Source organism: Apteryx rowi, unplaced genomic scaffold (assembly GCF_003343035.1).
Source record: "Apteryx rowi isolate R43461 unplaced genomic scaffold, aptRow1 scaffold_73, whole genome shotgun sequence".
Taxonomy (NCBI): Eukaryota; Metazoa; Chordata; class Aves; order Apterygiformes; family Apterygidae; genus Apteryx; species Apteryx rowi.
The window spans coordinates 1,231,122-1,249,288 of NW_020451016.1; the positions used below are offsets into that span (position 1 = coordinate 1,231,122).

The 18,167-nt window shown below is 37.4% G+C and overlaps 1 protein-coding gene across 4 annotated transcripts in view; it reads left to right on the plus strand.

The window, feature by feature from the left end:
* HIPK3 (homeodomain interacting protein kinase 3) overlaps positions 1 to 18,167 on the plus strand; it is a 112,248-nt gene that overhangs the window by 35,125 nt on the left and 58,956 nt on the right. For 3 of the 4 annotated variants that reach the window (XM_026087718.1, XM_026087720.1, XM_026087721.1), the window contains exon 2: positions 16,844 to 17,939. In XM_026087718.1, coding sequence (XP_025943503.1) covers positions 16,846 to 17,939 — 1,094 coding nt within the window. In that variant the 5' untranslated portion in view covers positions 16,844 to 16,845. Of the gene's footprint in view, positions 1 to 16,160; positions 16,669 to 16,843; positions 17,940 to 18,167 lie in introns of those variants that run through there. The other variant, XM_026087719.1, reaches the window with a different exon arrangement.

Genomic DNA, 18,167 nt, shown 5'->3' on the forward strand with positions numbered 1-18,167 from the left:
GCAGCCGCCCGCCCGCCCGGCGCGGCCCTGCCCTGCCGCTGCCTCCTGCCCCCGGCGCGGCCGCCCGCGGCGGGCTGGGGAGGGCAGCGCGAATAAATGCGACTGTGCAGAAAGCGAGCTGATACTTTAAAATTTGGTTAGCTCCCGAGGACTAGCTCCTTGGTACCTGAGATTATTACTGATTACTTTGATTATGGGAGGGACTGTACCGGCCTTGTTCCGGTTCTTGCTTTATTTTATCAAAAATTCCAAAAACTGGCAGGTGCGTTTGCATGCATTTAATTTTGTAGGAAACAGTAATAGCTTTTTTTTTTTTTAAACATGGAACCCTCAATCGTCAGTACTGTTTATTTACATATATACGTGTGTGTGTGTGTATATATATCTTTTTGAGGTTATACCTTTATTTTAATTGTTGCGTCTGACGTCTAAAATATCAGTGCCAAAAACTGAGATGGTTTCCTTTTTTGCTCACTTGGTAAGTTGTTTGGAGACACCCAGACTCTCCTTCCCAGAGATTACATGGTTCTTTGATCTTTCACATCTTCTGTCTTGAGTTATTTCTCTGAGTTATTTCTTACTTATTTTAGTTACTGTAGTATCTTTAAATTTTAGGATATGTCAACTAAAGCCACAGTTGTTGATAACTACACGTATTTGTGAATTTTTTGGTGTTGGTATTACCTTCCATTAAATCATTTGCAAAAAAAATTATGCTCAGATGGATTGATTTTGGAACAAAGTAGAAAAGATTGGCTAGACTCTGAATGGTTAGTTACTAATGTAACAATAATACCATAACAATAATAATTTGCAAAAGGTTTCTGTAAGCAAAGTTTGAAATTAACACAATAACTAAAGCTATTAAGCATGGCAGCCAGCAGAAAGATTAATTAAGCATCTGGAAAATAGGTCAAGACTGTATTACAAAGTGGCATGGTAAGATTGCAAATAAATAGAGCAAAGTGTTAACATGGACTTAACTGGGAGAAAATTGATACTGATGTAATAGCGGTGGCTGCATTATCTCTGCAGATGCTAACCATTTATAGAAGCGTGTGGTAGAAAGACGTTTATAATCATGTTGAACAGGAATTAGATATGCTTTTCATGCTTACTACTGGAGACTTCTGTTGTAGCACTTGTTCTGCTACTTGTTCAGGGTGTGGCGTTGGTTGTGCTTGTAAGTTATTTCTTCACTGATATATTTGGATAGATGTTCTAATTTGGATTGTTGCAGTGTTATGTGGGTCCGTGTACTTGAAGACACTTCATAATCGTAGGCTTTCTATCATCTGAAAGATAGTTTGATTAAAAAAATTGTTCAGGGAGCTTCCCCTGATTTGAGGTCCTTGCTTGTGTCTGTGATTTTGTTTGAGGGTTTGTGTTTGCATGTTTCCTCCCTCATGTATTTGAAATAACTGTCTACAAAAACAGGGAAATGAGACTGACTCCTGCATAACAAGATGCCAGAGACAAAATAAAGACAGTGTGTGGGGAGAAAGAGTTTTCAACTCATCTTGTAGAAGCTGATGTCACTGATGGAAATATTAGGATTAGCATGCACATCTTTTCTTGTTTTGTGCTTTTATTTGTAGCAGTTGCTTCAAAACAAATGTGCTTTGGAGGTGATTTGCAAAAAATGTTAGATTGATTGCGTCCATTAAAGGTGATGAGAACCTAAACAGTAATTTTAAGGGGCGCAGTGTTAGCTTAACTAAATTCCGGGCAGAGCAAAACTGACTGCAAGTTCTCATGAAAATCCCAGCCTAAATGTCTAGCAACATCAGCTCCTGATTCCCTTAGCTTGAATGTCTAGGGGGGTACCTGTCTGTTATTTTAGGGGATTGTAGTCTTACTGTTTTCAGCGTAGTTTTCTTTCTAACAGTATATGTTCCCTTTCTCATATTTTATATTCTGCCAGTATGCTGATTATATAAACAAAGACATTTTTGACAAAACCTTGTATTTAGAAACAGAAATTCTGTAATTGGCTTTCTTGTGTGCGTGGAGGGGAAAAGTACTGGTAATACATGCCATGCCATCATTTGTGACTGAACGTGTATTTCAGACTAATGTTAAATATAGAAGAAAGACTTCTTTTAATCAAGTTAAATTTCATTATTCCAGTGTGAGGTTTGTAAGACATTTTGACATACAATTTATATGTATATACCAAATAGTTACTGTAGACGGTGTTACTTTTTGTAGATAACTGGAAAAAATGTAGAGAGCATCTATATTTTTCAGACAAGCCGTATCTTCTCTTACTCAGTAGATGATTAAGTCATTCCATATGCGGAAGCATTACAGCTAAGGTAAGCTGCTTACATTTGATTATCAGGCCTGCTTTTCCTGATTCATACTTTTGTTAGTCAATGAAACAAACCAGTGAGCTGGGATGTCCTAGTGTGAGAATACCAGCATGCCTCAGTTATGTGCTTGCTGTTGAATATTTTGAAGTAGTATCTGCCTTTCATTCCTAGACACAGCTTGTATGTTTTTGTGTTTTCTAGATTTCTTTATTTTACTGATAATGTTGCAATGCAATTACAAGAGAATTTCAAAAATCTTGCCATACAATTAGTTTAGTGAAGAAAACATCCCAGTGCTTAGCACTTCTTCATTGGAGTTATGAAGCTCCTATGGATGGATTTTGTAAACTTGCAGCTGGTTGAACACTTACTTTCAGCTGTTCTAAATACTAAATTTTATTCCATTTTAAAAAGAGAGTTGAACTTGATGTTGGAGAATCTGTTCCTAAGTCACCAAAGTAGTATTATTTTTGCTTTTTCAGATCTCATGACAGAAAATGGGAGTTGGAGTGGAAAGCAATGTATTACTTTTAATCTAGGGCTTGAAAGAAAAGCTCATTCTTTGGGTGAAGTATGGAAGATATCTCTAGGTATCTGAAACTATTTCAGATTAGATTGTACATGAAACCAAATGTAGAGAAATTAGACAGTAAGAATGAACATTGAGCACTTCCAATAATTAAGTGTACTATATATCTTAAATAACTGTTAACTGTATTTAAAGGAATTTTCAATAGCTAGTGCTATGAAATGTGTTAGCAATGGGTTATCTGTGACCTGAAATAACCTATAATGAAGCACAAAGCCTGGAAAATCCTGTTACTTGTTCTTGGCTGCCCCTCCCCCCAGACCATTTTAATTTAAAACTTCTATCTCTTTTACAAATTTCTAGAGAAGGTGAAGCTATATTTCCCTTTAGAGGCACTAACTTTTTAGTGACAAATGAGCAACATGTAACTGTGAAGGTGTGTTTTTTAGTCTTTGACTAGTCTGCTTGTTTTCTTTGATAGAATAGTATTTCATTCATACACACAGACGGACGCTTTTTCTACAAAGCTCTCACTTTTTCAGTTTTATTTCAATATAGTGAATGCTGGGAAAGTTAGTGAGAGTTCACTAGTGTTGTTATTGTCAGATGCTGTTTGGGGATAATCTTCATACGGTTTTTTAGTATTCTTTCACATCATGTCACAAGTTATTTTTTTCATGTGTTTTCTTTATATTCCCTTCAATTATGAGAATGGGTAACTTTCTGAAAAAAAGGAGTTAATCTTTAGGTTAGCAATTTTGCTTAAAAAAAGGGAAGAGGAGCCAAATAGCTGGAGTGTTTTCAAGCAACTGAATTAAGGTACTTTAATTTTGAATTTCTCTTATTCAGTAACCTGGAATCAGTTTAAAATTTCACAGTATCTTAGTTCTGCCTCTGTTATTAACTTTATATATTTAATAGTCCCAGAACTATGTAGTCTTTTTGTACTTTTTTTTTTCCCCTCACCTTGCCGTTTCAGAAAATAGAAAATACTCCTTTTTGGAAGTATACCCCTTTCCTCAGTTCTATTGTGCCTTAAAATATTTGCATAACAAGATGGAGCCTGACAAAATATTAAGTTAAAGTTCCAAAACAGCAATGAAATAAGACCTGGTAAAATAACCAAAGACAAAATTGATAAAATATTTTTATATCTTTTTAGTATGATCAAAGCTATAGCAACTATCTCAATCTTAAAAGAAGCAAATAGGTTGATATATACAGAGAATTATTATTGCATGTTGTGAATGTAACACTCCCATTAAAAATTAAATTTAAAATTGGTAATCTCAAACTCATGTGACTGTCCATTATTACTAAAATAACAGTTCTAGAAAACTAGTCTAGTATGTTTTAAAGCATGTTACAAATTAAATTTGATTAGTGCCTTTTATGTGGAAAGTCAGCTACTGTCAGATGACAGTCCCTTCATATTTGTATAAACATTACTTACTGAATACATGTGTGACCACGGTAACTACCTATTCAGAATAAATTGTGGAAATGTTGGGGACAAGAAAGATCAGGTCCTAATCCCTCTGCAGAGCCCTGTTAACATCAGTGTGTTGTGTGCAAGGTTTTGTGAGGGTATGGCTGGGGGGCTGGGATCTGTGATACTCACAGCAATATTCCCCCCCCACACACACACCAGAAAGTGGTTGGTGTGGCTTACGGACCTGAGCATCTGTTACTTTCCTCACCGCTTTGGAGACTGTACGCTTCTAAATTACTATACTGTACTGTCCTGCAGCTTATGTTGTCTGGTAGGTCACTGCAGCTATTTATATGTGAGCACATATATATGTAAGTAAATATACTGTGAGCCCAGTAGTCTTAAATTCTGAAAGATGAGATTGGGTGGGCCAAGATTTTTGTCACAAAACTAAAGCTTTTCTGTTGCCTTGTGTTGGGGCAGATGGAATATGGTACCTTAGGAAATTTGCTGTGGGTTATTTTAGGAGTTTTACTTTGGAATTACTCTTGGGTAGCCCATGAACTGTAAAATGGAGGCAGGTCTCACTTTGTGCTCACCTCAGCCTAAAATATGATAAAGTGAGGCAGGAAGATTGGGCCCCAGACAGGAAAAGCTGCCAGTAGAACAGCTTAAACTGGAATTGTGATAAGTGATAGAACTATGCTTTGCATGGGGCTAAAACGTTTTCATTGCAAAGATGTTTGCTTCTCTTATTAGCAAGACCAAATCCTTTGAGCCCTGCTCCCTAAGGTCTTTGGATGCGGACAGACATCTGAAATCTTCCTGAATGCTTCTGATACCAGAACAAACAAGTGTTTACCACAGAAAGGACCTAGGATAGGGTCAAGGCCTGAAAGAAAAGGCTGTAGTATAAATGCAAAAGTGCAGAGAGGAGCAAAAAAACCCCAAGCCTTTAATGCCGATAATTGATATGAAATTTACTATTATAGTGCAAGCAATGAAGCAAAGTGTTATTTTTTATTTATTTTTTATTTTTGCTTGGGATTTAGGTGCCCCCGGAAGGTAAGAGTAACTGCTAGCATCAGGAATTCATAACAATTAGCCATATACACAGTTAATAGCTGAAACCTTAATAGGTTACTTTTGTGTAGAAACAAAAACACATTTTGTCTCTCAATCAGTGTTCCCACAGTCTCTTTTGGTTACTACTTTGTTTTGGTCCTTTGTCAGTGTTTACAGAAAGTGGTATATTAACCTTTAACTTATTCCACTAGCTTGAATAAAATATACTTATTTATTTTTGTCTTCCATATTGTGCAGATTTTGCCTATATGGGTATGTAGCAATTGGTGAATCTCTATAGTCTTCAGAAGGTTGTTTGTTTCTTGTAAGATATCTTTCGCCTTTTTTGACTGAAAAGATGCTAATGTAAACCATTACCTTGTAAATGGCTTCCTTCCTCTAGTTTACTAGAAACCGAGATTATCCGCTGCTCCCTATTCCTTTCCTTTCAATTATTCTGTATTTTCCTTTTCTTAAATCATTAGATCTGCTTACTTCTTTAAAACTTGTCTGTTCTAGTTGAGAAGTTTTTTCCAAAGCCTGTTTTTGAAGATTTAAACTATTTATCTAGGTAGAGGAGGCCCTTGCAAGATCTTTCTTTTTCATTGGTTGAATCTGTTTAAGAACTTAATATGGGATTTTTGGTGCTTGGAGTCTTAGTTGTGAACTCTTTCTGAAGGGATAGGCTTCATTAAGAGAGGAAAAGTCCCTTTCTTTCTTCTTTCCTTATCTATTAATATCAATTTATTTTGTGATTTGAGAATTTAATTGGTGTTTAGTCCAATAGAAATGGATGGCTTTCATGATGATGTGCTAAAGTGTTTTTTTTTTTTCCCAAGGCCTTTTCATTAAGACTTTTGAAGTGATGCTATGGGCTAACTTTCTTCTTTGACTCTGACAGCTCTGAGCTCTGTAAGAGGGCTCCTTGGGAATTTCATGTTTCCCAGGAAATATTTTGGGAGCTTTCTGTGTCAGGTGCCTTTTGAGGTTAAATGGGCATTTAAAACTCAGCTGAAAAGATGGCTAAACTAGTAAGTGGAACTATGTAGGTGAGAAGGTAAAATATATTTCTGGCATGAGTGGCTTTGGGAACTATTATGATACAGGTTATAACAATTATTGATTTGTTAAGAGGCAAAAGGCTGAGTGGTTTTTTTGAAAGAGTATGCATTTTTAATGGTAATATGGCCTACAGGAAACAATGCTGCCTCCAGGTCTTTAGCAATCTGAAAGAAGTACTAAAAAACAATTTTTCTTCCCATTGTTCTTCATTGTTCTACCCATGCCATGTTTATTTTATACAGCTAGTTTCAGTAAACAACCAGTGCTATCTTCAGGAGGTTGTTTACAATGAAAGAAAAATATCTGATTATTATGTAAAAATGTATTTTTATGGTATTTTGCTTTTATACAAGGTATTCATGTTCTGAAAAAAATTAGGACTTCGAATAGGCTTCATTTGCTATATAAATATATCTCAATAAGTGTATGTTTTGTTGCTGCTGGGTGTATTCTGAAATGACTGACTTGAAGGTTGTTAACAGAAAAAGATAAATCAAGAGAAGTGGGTTGGACTAGGTATCTTAATTCTGTTACAGTTAAGTTTTCAGATTCAAAACAAATGAAGAATTCTTATTTACTGTAGTATGTTTTTGTTGCAGAAGGATTTTTTTCATAGTAAAATGCCATATGTAAGTTGAATGGGATCTAGGCATGCTGTCTTGACAATTCAATAACTGCCTGATAACGGTTCATTTTAGTCCTATTGGAAAAGTGGTAATGATTTCCATGTATTTGGGGAAACTTTAACTCAAATGGCACTTCTAGGTGATTCTACATGTGTAGAAATCAGTTTAATATCATTCATGAATCATGCTTTAGTAAGACCTTGATTCATAAATTCTTGTGTCACATGTCAAACTTGTGAGTCTGATAGGTTATTCTAGTGCGCGTTGTTGCAAACTTAATGTGCAAGTCCTGTGGGGAGAACAGCCATTTTCAGGCACTATACAGATACCTTCTGTCCAGCCGACAATCTTTTGTAGTAAGAGAGGATGAAAGATAACTTAATGGTCTTGTATAAACCTCTTCCACCTTGAATAGTTTGGAGGAGTTGAGAAAGAAACAACTTTATATAAATAGGACTCCTTTATGGGCATACAGATGTTCTGGCACATTGGGCATTCTGTTTTCCATGCTGTTTTAGAAAGTGAAGAAACAAAGGTGAGGTAGCTGTGAGGAAAACAGACATCTAGTTTTATACTCTCATAGGAACTGCATTTGGTATTGTCTAGAGCTATCCTGAAACAAACCTTCTGAACAAATTTCTTAGCTGGATTGCTGCGCTTCTAATTATAACAAAACTCTGGCAGATTAAGAATGTAAAATGAAGCAATGAAATCAAAATCAAATGGCTCGAGTCAAGAAATAAAAATAACATAAGTATTTGCTTAGTAGTTAAAAAACAAAAAACAAAAAACCCAGCCTTCAAATAACTCGATTACCAACAAGCAGTTTGAACTAAACCGCTTGATCAGATTGTCTTTCCACTTTAGATAAGGTGGTAGAAATTCCTTGGAAATAATTATAACAATGGAAAAAAATCAGTGTGGCTTTATGTCCTCCCTCTGTATTCACCTTGATCCTGCTTACTGCATGGAAGAACTACAATGGCGGTGGTTTCAGTATGTCCTTCAGCACTGTACTTTCATGCAGAACTTGAAGGTGTGGGCTCTCCTCAACACAACTACTAGGGATTGAAGGGCTTTTGTTTCAGTATGTCTACTGTTTTCACGTTAAAAAAGAATTAATCTTTTGAAAGAAGAGATTAGGCTGGTGAAGGCCAGGCTAGTTGAAATGTGCTGTTTGTGTTGATGATAGCACATTCTGATTTAGAAAGCGTGCTCTAATGCAGAGCTGGTGGCAGATAGTACATTTTTTTTTCAGTTGCATAACACCTTCTTGCATTGCTGAAAAATAAATGCTTTAAGTATTGTTCCATTTGTCTTTTTAACTATGATTACAGTCATGTTGGAATCACAAGATTTAGCTTTTGATGTTTGTGGAAAATATGAATGTAGCGATTGTATTCTTCAATATTGCTACTGGTACAAATGACAGCATTGAGTCATATGAGTTCCCTCTGATATTTTATATGAAATACTTGTGTTAAGTATGTGGTGTCAGTTCTGTTTCCAAGCACTGAGACCACAGTACTGTGACAAGTTTGCATCACACGTAAATGAACTTACATTTTCAATCATTGAAACTTTTTTTTACAAGCTTAAGGTAAATTTTCTTCTGGACTAAGCCTCAAGTCACTATGTTTTTTACTGCTGCTTTGTAAGTCTTTAAGTTCAAAGGATAGAAGCAGTATCTGTTAAATCATCATTCATGGTATTTTTTCTCAAAACATGCTGTTCAATCAACCTGGTAATTATATTTTGCCTTAAGTGTAAAGGCACCTAATATTAAACACCATATTGTATGAAGAAAATACAAACATAATATTTTAAAGCATTTAATGGTGCAATTTAAGTGCTATTTCTGGTATTAATACAATTTTGATACCGTGTCCTATAAAGGATGCCAAATGTGCAAATCTTAAGCAAGCCTTGTAACATTTTTCTTAAGCAGGTAGTAACAACATTCTTTGCAAATGCAAAAACTGAGATCATTTTCTCCTTTGCTTGGCAGTGAGCCTCCTTTGAAGCTTGGAATAAAAGTCTGACCTTCCTACTTGCACCTTGCCCACTGATCTGCGCAGAGCTATATTCAAAGCTTCAAGGGAAGTTTAGTGTGAGACAAAGGACAACATGAGCTCAGCTTCTGAAATTTTTGGCATAAGATGGGCAAAAATTCCTAAGCTTTAAAAGATGTTGTCATTAGTAGATCTGTTTTAACTAAAGATCTTCATTATTATTTTTTTGTCATAAACTTCTGGGTCTCAGATTGCTGTCCCTGGAACTGCCTGTTAATTTCCTTAATGAGCTGGCTTGACGTGTGATCTGTAGCTGCAGTGCCTGTTCTGCAGAGGTGTCTTGTTGTCTCTTCATTCCTCCTCTTGAAGATTTGTGTGCCCTCGAGAGCATGTCTGACTATGTGCTCTTTGTCCAGTAGGGCCCCCATGGTTATGCAAGGGAAACTATTTGTATGGTAGGGCTCTATTTTAACCACTGTGTGCTTTCTCCTTTTTCCCATTCCCTCCTTCCTGTGGTTCAGAGATTCTCTGCAGGTTTGCAGAAATGCTTGTGAGATAGCTAGGAGCTGGGATTCCTTTTTCATTGGTGTGTTTTCCTTTATAAATTCTAAGGTATCTCAATTGTCAGTACTTTGTTAAGAATCGTACAGCTGAAGCAATCAAATGCTTCAATGTGAACAATTCCCAGTCATGGAAGTGCTCGCATCAGTACTGCTTGTTCTGCTGAATACCCAAAGTAAACAATAACATAAAGGTGCTACTATACCAATAATAATGTACCTTCTGGGGGAAAAGAGGCAGCTAACTGAGTTTTGTATTTGCTGAATAACTTCAAAATATTAGGTGAGAGGAGCCTAATATTAAAAAAAAGCAATTTTTTACTTGGGAAAAATACAGTTAGCATCTTTACAGTGTTTTCAAAATGGAGCATAATTTAAAGAAAGCACTTCATAAATGCTGCTACTCCAATTTTGCGTTCGTTGGCAGTTATTGAAGTTTTGGAAGAATGTGCCTTGGTGTCTAACTACTTTGTAAGAACTGTGCAATTATACCTGAACTAATAGAAGCTTGTGAGCTGTTAGAAAACAAGTTTTCTTTAGTTAAATTGTAACTATGGTATTAGATTGTAGCCGCTGGTTAGGCTTTGTGCTAGGGTTTTTACTACAATAACAGCAACTTTAGTGATTACAGTTTTTACTCCATTTAAAAGGTGCTGTTTATTTTAGAGAAGAATTAAAGGTGTAGCGTGGCAATTTTTCTTCAACTATACTGCAGTGTTCTTACTAAATGTAGCTAGTCTCCCCTTCCCCCCCCCCACTCTATGACCAGGAAATATCATTTTAAAGTTAATTATTAATGATGGTCAAGCTTGGAACAGCCTGTGCTCCTCAAGGTTGTTACAGTCTGTCAAATCTGCCATACTTATGAATTTTCTAGGCCTGCTCGAGAAGGCTAGAGAAACAATTGTAATGCATTTTAAGAATCCAGTAAGGTGCAATTAGATGAAAATTAGTGAGATATTATCAGAAGTGTACCATTTCACAGAATAATGTTTATGTGAGTTCTGTATTTAATTTCTGGAGAGAGAAACTTGACTGGAAGCGGCAAACTGTAAAACACCTCCTGTTTATTTTCATAATTTAGTGAAAATGTAGAGAACTATATCTGTGCTTCTGAAGAAAGTGTGAACAGTCTTAATACTCTGTAATCAAAATTTACACATTCTGTATAATTTTAGTGGTTAATAAATCAAGTCCAGGCTGCTCAGTTCTCTCTGCTTCAAACTGGGAGTCAAGCCCCACGTTTAAGACCTGCTGATTTTCTTTGTTGAAGAGGCCCTCTTCAGCTTAATATTGACAGGCAGATGTCTTGAGACAGGCTTTCTTCTGCACCGCTCCTGCCCCATTTACCATGGGGCGGTGACGGGGCCGCAGCCACTGCAGTGCTGGCACACGGCAGCTGGTGAGTGGTGGGGCTGACTTGAGCACGCACGGGCTCTTGCCCCGTGGGATAACCCGGCTGGGAGGCAACGTTACCATGAGCAGCCTGCGTGCCCCTCTTTCGCACGCGGGGTGGGATAAGAGGGCTGTAACAAAAAAAAGAAAAGGGGGGGTAGTGGACAGACTTCTGAGTCTAATGGCAATGAAAATGAAGTGTGAAGTTACAGTAGTTGAAGGGCACCTCTGGTACTTCCGGTGGTGATTGTGCTTTTCAGTTAATCTTCTGATTGTTCTGTTTACTGGACCTGGTTTAGGGAACCGTAACACAGTAACTCTTTATTCTTTCCAGTGTATCTGTAGGATTATATTGTAACCAGAATCCCCCAAAATACTTAAAAACAAACAAACAAACAAAAAAAGCCAAAGCAGAAGTGCTGTTATAGTAGAGGCTGTCGTCATATTTTCCTTTTGTTTAAGGTTTGTCATACAGCTCTATAAAAGTATGTCGTTCATTGGTTTTATGAAGGTACTGACTCTTCTCCAAATAAGACTGAGCCTTGAAGGGGATAAGGGGAGAAGTGTTTGGGGAAGGGTAAGAAAAGAAATTAGATGTCCATATAAGAACTTAAAAATTTTTTTACTTTTTTGGAGTAAATTTTGATTTATATAGTTCAGTCTGTCATGACTGCATCAAAGGTTGTTGTCCTGGGCTGTATGATCTGTTTTATGTAGTGCTTAGTTCTTTTGATTGAGTTGCTAAAAATGTCCTCATAACAACTCGGTGAACGCTTTCTGTCTGAGAACATAACTGGTGCTGGTGGTTGGAGGTCAGGGTTATGGAGTTCAGGCTATAAGAAATGCACAAACCCAAAAAGGTGATAGCCTGGTTTCTCTCATCCAACTGAATTTAACACTGAAGAGAAAGCTGTGACTGTATGCTTTCAGTCCTTCTGGACTGGTTTGAATAGCATGGGCTATAGAAGATTTATACGTGTCTGAATGCCAGTGGCCCCAACAAACTGGTTGTTTTGGTGATTTGATAGCTTTGAGTTTTGCTGGACACACAACTTGTAGTTTGGCTAAAGCATGCCTGGCTCGGAGAAGTATTTGAGCAGTGCTCTAGCTGTGCAAGAGGCTTCCCCAGCCCCCTCCCCCCCGAAACTCCCCCCAAACTGGGTTGTAGTTCTGTGCTCAGAAAATCTTGCTTCTTAATCACAGGGTAAGTTTTTCCACTACTATTTCAAAGTAGTTACCTAGATTTTTTTGCTGTTACTTGGGCAGTGTGCTTATGCATGCAAATAGCTTCTGTAGAAGTTAAGCAAGCCAAGGCAGTCCTGCTGCTTGTGACGGAAGGAGGGTTAACGGAGCTGCTCGCGCTGTCGCAGCTTTGTAGGCCCTTAGTGTGAAGGTCACCCATCGAGGCTCATTCCATTTGGGGCAGAGCAGCTTTGGTTGCAAGGCTTGGATCTGTTTCTGTCCAGGAGCTTAGCAATGCAGCCATACTGCTGTGCTGTACTGCTTAATGTTTGGATTTGTCATCTAAATTAGAATCTGTCTTTGGTGCCACTGTTGTGGGGGTTAGGTTTATTGAGTGGGTGTGCTAGGTTTGTAGGTTTCTTTGTTTTTTTGTTTGTTTTTCCTAATCCATGGGTGCTCTTTAATGTACCTTCATACAAAGCAAAATAGGGGTGTAGGTTGCTGAGAAGTGAAGCAGAGAAGAGAGGAATAAGGTTATACTAGGAAGACATGAAAGAATAAAGTGGTATGGAAAGGTAGAGCTGGGATCATCCAAGTCAGAAGAAACAGTAATTCCTTAGTGAAGTGCTTAGTTTACAGGAGTGGGACGCCATAGTGCTGCACTGCCCTGACTTGCTGTGTTTCCCTGGTCCTGCAGAGCCCCTGCTGCCACAGCAGAGCTGGGCAGGTCTGCAGGGAGCCATGAGCTGGGCGTCTCAGCTGCTCTGTGTACAAACTCTGCAGAAGACCACAGAAGTGTTCCCTTAAAGAGAAAGGCAACTTCTGGGCTTGCTTTAAAATTTTTTTTGTGGCTGAGTGATTTACTCCTCTCCGGTATACTCGTGTGAAAGATGTAAGTGGGAATTCTGGTGAAAAAGCAAGCAGTGATTTTTATCAGGAACTTTGAAAAAATATTAAAAAAATTATTCTTCTTTGGAAGCTTTAATGTCTTTGGAGTAATTGTGACAAATCTGTATTTAAGTCTTCCAAATGTAATGCAAGAATTTTAGGCCTGCTTCTGGTAGTTGTGGCATGGCCTTAACTGTAGAGACTATATTGAAAGCTCCAGAAGTGCCAAGTATGCACAAACATATGCATACCCCTGGCTGATGAGTGAGAGTTGATTTTGGATCTGTAAGTAATCTGATCAGGATAAAATAGTTCATGAAAAATTAAAATTATTACAGCAGAGAATCAGTCCTTGAGTCAAAAATATACTTACGTTGTGCTTAAATAAACTTTAAGGACTTTCTTTTTTAATTCACACTAGTGGGGGAGAGGTTCTTGGCTGCTAATGCAATAAGAAGTCAAATGTCAGTGTGTTTGAGGAGTGAACTTGACAATTTGCTTGTGCTGTGTTTCAGAATAAACACTTTATACTTATATGCAAATTTTATTATTTTCTTAAAGTTTGCTGAGCTAGGTCTTGATTCACCAACATATTTAACTACATTTTTATTCCCGATGTTTTGAAGAACCTCATTGAATTAAAGTTGTGGTCTCAGGAGTTTGATTTAAGGCATACTAGTTTTCACAGGATGCTTTGATCTTGGTAATTTACCAGGATAAGGTTAAGCAAGGAGAGTATTCCAAAATTGAAGTTTATCACCTTGGTAAATGTATTTCATTGTTCTTGTAGTGTGGAACATAGTATTTTTCTGATGTTGAGCATGCCTAAATATGCCAATGCAACAATTCTTTTTCTTCAAAATTTCAGAGTTTTATGGTTAAGACAAGGGCTTCAATGAAGTGTCAAGCTAGAACTTAATTTCAGTATGTTTGTTTATTTTTAATGCAGCAACCATTTTGTATTTTTGTATACTAGCATTTGGAAAAAAATGTCCAATCTTTTTGCTATCAGAAAGTCATCTTACTTTGGTAGCAAAAGTAGAATTTCTGTGCTTATTCAAGAGAATTCAGGAATTTGGAGATATGCTATATGTTCTGGGGCAGATTCAGGGTTTTAAACCCTTCATGTAAAGTGTGTGGTCAATGGCAGTTCCATAACATTCAGTGGTGAGAGAGTAGCTACCAGGGGACATCCAGCTTTCTAAATTTTCTGGCTCTGGGAAAACAGCTTTGGAAGGAATGGTGGGTGAGCTTTGTTGTTGTTGTTTTTAACAAGGACAAAAAGCATTACAGGATGCTAATCAGCTGTGATTGTGTGATTATTTTAATTGCTCTTTTAAGATGTTTAAATGCTAATTTTTCATAAATCAAATTACAGCTTGAGAATAATTGTGCTGTGTGTTTGGTTAGCTTTCATTTGATCAGAATCATTGTGGTGGTGTCTGCTTTGAGTCTGATGTGATTAATATGCCAGTGAAATGCCTGTTGCCAGAATCTTCATGTACTTGGTGTGAGGAGTTGATTTAATTAAAGTATTAGTAGTACTGAATTCCTCCCTGAGAGCTGATCCCTGGCTGGTGTAAATCGTAACTTTTACTGAAACCATGTAATCATTTACACTGTTTTTTGCCTTGCCTTTTTCTTAAAGTGATTAGCGTTATGTGACATGAAAGGCAAGGATGGCATATAGGCAGCTCTGGAAAGGTACTCAGCAGGGTGGGTGCAGAGGCAAGAGCTGGAAGGGACAGCACTGGCGAGAGGAGGATGCCTCTGGATTTTAAAGTGCATGGAGCATCCTTGTCTTATGCGCAAGCAAGGTAGTGTTCTCGTTTTCCACCTCTGATGTTCTGCGGGCACACTCGATTTCTGGTTTAGGAAAGAAAGGTACAATGTGGAACATAACCTTAGAAAGTCTTCTGGCTCTCCTTTCCRTGGAACTAGCTTTCTGAGCTGCCTGGTGAGTTTTGGAAGGCAGCAGGACTAATCTTCTGTTGTTTTGCAGGGTGTGGAGCATGGAGGGAGGGGAAAGAGCTGTTGTTCTCTTTAACTTCCTGGTCTGACAAACTACCTGGTTTTGCACAAAACAGGTTTTCACTACTGATTTCTGAGAAGAGATTGGTTGTTCTAAAAAATTTTGTAGGCTTAGTCTTTAAAAATGTGATGAGCTCAAGAAAGGCAGTGTCAATTGGATTGAATTTTTGATCTCAACTTTGCTGGGATTTCAAAAGTTAAAATTATTAATAGTCTTTTATTTTAACTTTCACTTCACTTTTAGCAAGGAAGGAATTGTATTGGCAGAAATATATATATATTTATAATACACATATATAATATGTATATAAAATACATAAACTTTTCCAGATGATAGCTCATCTTGGAGTAAAAGCACTTTTCTGATGTATTACAGCAGTGTTCAGAAATCGCAGTTGGGTTTGATGCTCCCCTGTGCAAAGTGTTGGTTTAAATTTACAATAAGAAACAAACTTTGTTCTGAAGAGCTTACTGTGATCTACCAGGTATTCTGGTAGTTTATAAACCAGTATATAAAATGAAAAAGCATGACTTTATGTACTTTTTAAATAAGGTGGGCTTGGGTGCTAGAAAAACTTAACAAAGGGAACTAGTTTGCATAATTATTATGACTGAGTTATCGTTTGCAGGTATCTTTTGCAATGAGTTTTTAGAGGAAGACTGGATGGAGAAGTGGATGGTTTCAAGGAGAACTTAGTGTTCTGTGTAATGTGGTTTGCCTTATAAAATAGAAAGAAGTTGTTTAGGAAAGAAATAGGTGAATAAGACTTTAATGCTGGTGTTGGCCAAGAAGGGGAAGTAGAGCAAGTGGAAGGGAACAGGGTCACAGATGCAAACAAAATTGGAACTTGACTTTCGACATAATCAAGTGTATAATGATATCAGGTCTGTTTCCTCACATTTTACATCTTTATTTATACCTTAATCTTTTTTCTAAGGTATCTTAAGATATAGGTATATCTTAAGGGTATAATCATAAATGCAGACGAATAGTTCTGTTAAACTGTATAATTTATATGCAAACTTCTACAAGGGAAAGGTCTTAGAGAAAGGACCTGCATGTTGTGAATGGGTTAGATTATGTCTTAATTTACCCAGAAGCTTACAATTGTTTACATGAATGTTTACATGCATTCAAGGTAGGTCAGGCCCTGTGACACAACCAGATCACTTTGACTTTCACCACAGTGAAATTCTGGGAGCATTAACAATTATGTCTTTGGCCCATGTGTTCTTAGAAGCCTGATGATACTTATGATGGTAGGTTGGATATCTTACATAACAGGTAGGATCAGCTCATAATTAAGAGCTCTAAATTATTTTTCATCATCATTGATAAATAATTGCATCAATTATTTAACTGATGGTGAAGACTAAGATATCTTTGTGCATAGAAGTGCTGGAGGTTTTTAAATGAAAATTTAGCTTTTACAGCACAAAGGTGGTTCCTCTACTTCAAGAGTTTCTGATAGTAGCCTGCTGCGGACTCTCTCAGTTCTGTCCTGTGCAACCAGTGAAGAAGTTTGCTACTGTAGTTGCTGCTGTCTCTGTGCGCAGAAGAGCGGTCACCGGTGAGGCATGATGACTATGTTGTTTGCTGTAAGAAACGAAATACAAAATTACTTTAAGCTAGTTGGTGTGGAAAATATACTCGCGTTCTTATTTTAAAGGAGGAAACTGCTGTAAACTTCGGAAATGTGAATGTAGAATTCTTACTTGCTTTTTCTTCTTCCCTTCCTTCTGTAGGTATGGCCTCACAAGTCTTGGTCTATCCACCATATGTTTATCAAACCCAGTCAAGTGCCTTTTGTAGTGTGAAGAAACTCAAATTAGAACCAAGCAGTTGTGTGTACCACGAAGGAACCTACCCACGGATCTATGTGAATGATAAAAACTTTGGAATTTCTCCCCACAGGGTTAGTACTTTCTTTCAGACTAAAAACCCATTTGACAGACCTCGAGGACAGAACTTCTTGTTGCAGTCAAATGCTGTTGCTTTAAAAAATATTGTAGGTGCTACAAAAGTGTTAGCGGCGCAGGTGCAGCAAGCTCAAATAGAGGCACCTCAGACTGGGACACAAGAAAGCAGATTGGATATACTGGACAGACCCCAGCGATGTGGATTGAAGCGTAAGAGTGAAGAGCTGGATAATCGGAACAGCACAATGCAGATTGTGGATGAACTGTCCATATTGCCTGCAATGTTGCAAACCAATGTAGGAAACCCGGTGACAGTTGTGACAACTGCTGCAACTTCAAAACAAAGTGGTACCAGTGGAGATGGAGATTATCAGTTAGTACAGCATGAGGTATTGTGCTCTGTGAAAAATACTTATGAGGTTCTTGATTTCCTTGGGCGAGGGACCTTTGGACAAGTAGTGAAGTGTTGGAAAAGGGGGACAAATGAGATTGTGGCAATCAAAATCTTGAAGAATCATCCTTCTTATGCACGCCAAGGACAAATAGAAGTGAGCATATTAGCAAGACTAAGTACTGAAAATGCTGACGAATTTAATTTTGTGAGAGCTTACGAATGCTTTCAGCATCATAATCATACTTGTTTGGTTTTTGAGATGTTGGAACAGAATCTGTACGACTTCCTGAAACAAAACAAATTCAGCCCTCTGCAATTGAAAGTAATACGGCCTATTCTGCAACAGGTGGCCACTGCACTGAAAAAACTCAAAAGTCTTGGTTTAATCCATGCTGACCTCAAACCAGAGAACATTATGTTGGTGGATCCTGTTCGGCAGCCTTACCGAGTTAAAGTAATAGATTTTGGGTCTGCCAGCCATGTATCAAAGACTATTTGTTCAACTTATTTACAGTCTCGGTATTATAGGTACGTCTCTTTTACTTTGTTTCTAATACTTTTTAATGGAACAAGGTTTTAGTATTTATTAAAGTTAATGGTTTGAAATAATTACCGTTCCAGATAGTGAATATTAATTTTGAAAAAGTTAGGACTGTCTAAGAATATAGTTCATTCTAAAATTAAGTAGTTGGTTACCATTTTAAATGTGAATATTTGCTCTGAGTATTTTCTAGAAGTATGTTTTGTGTTGCAATT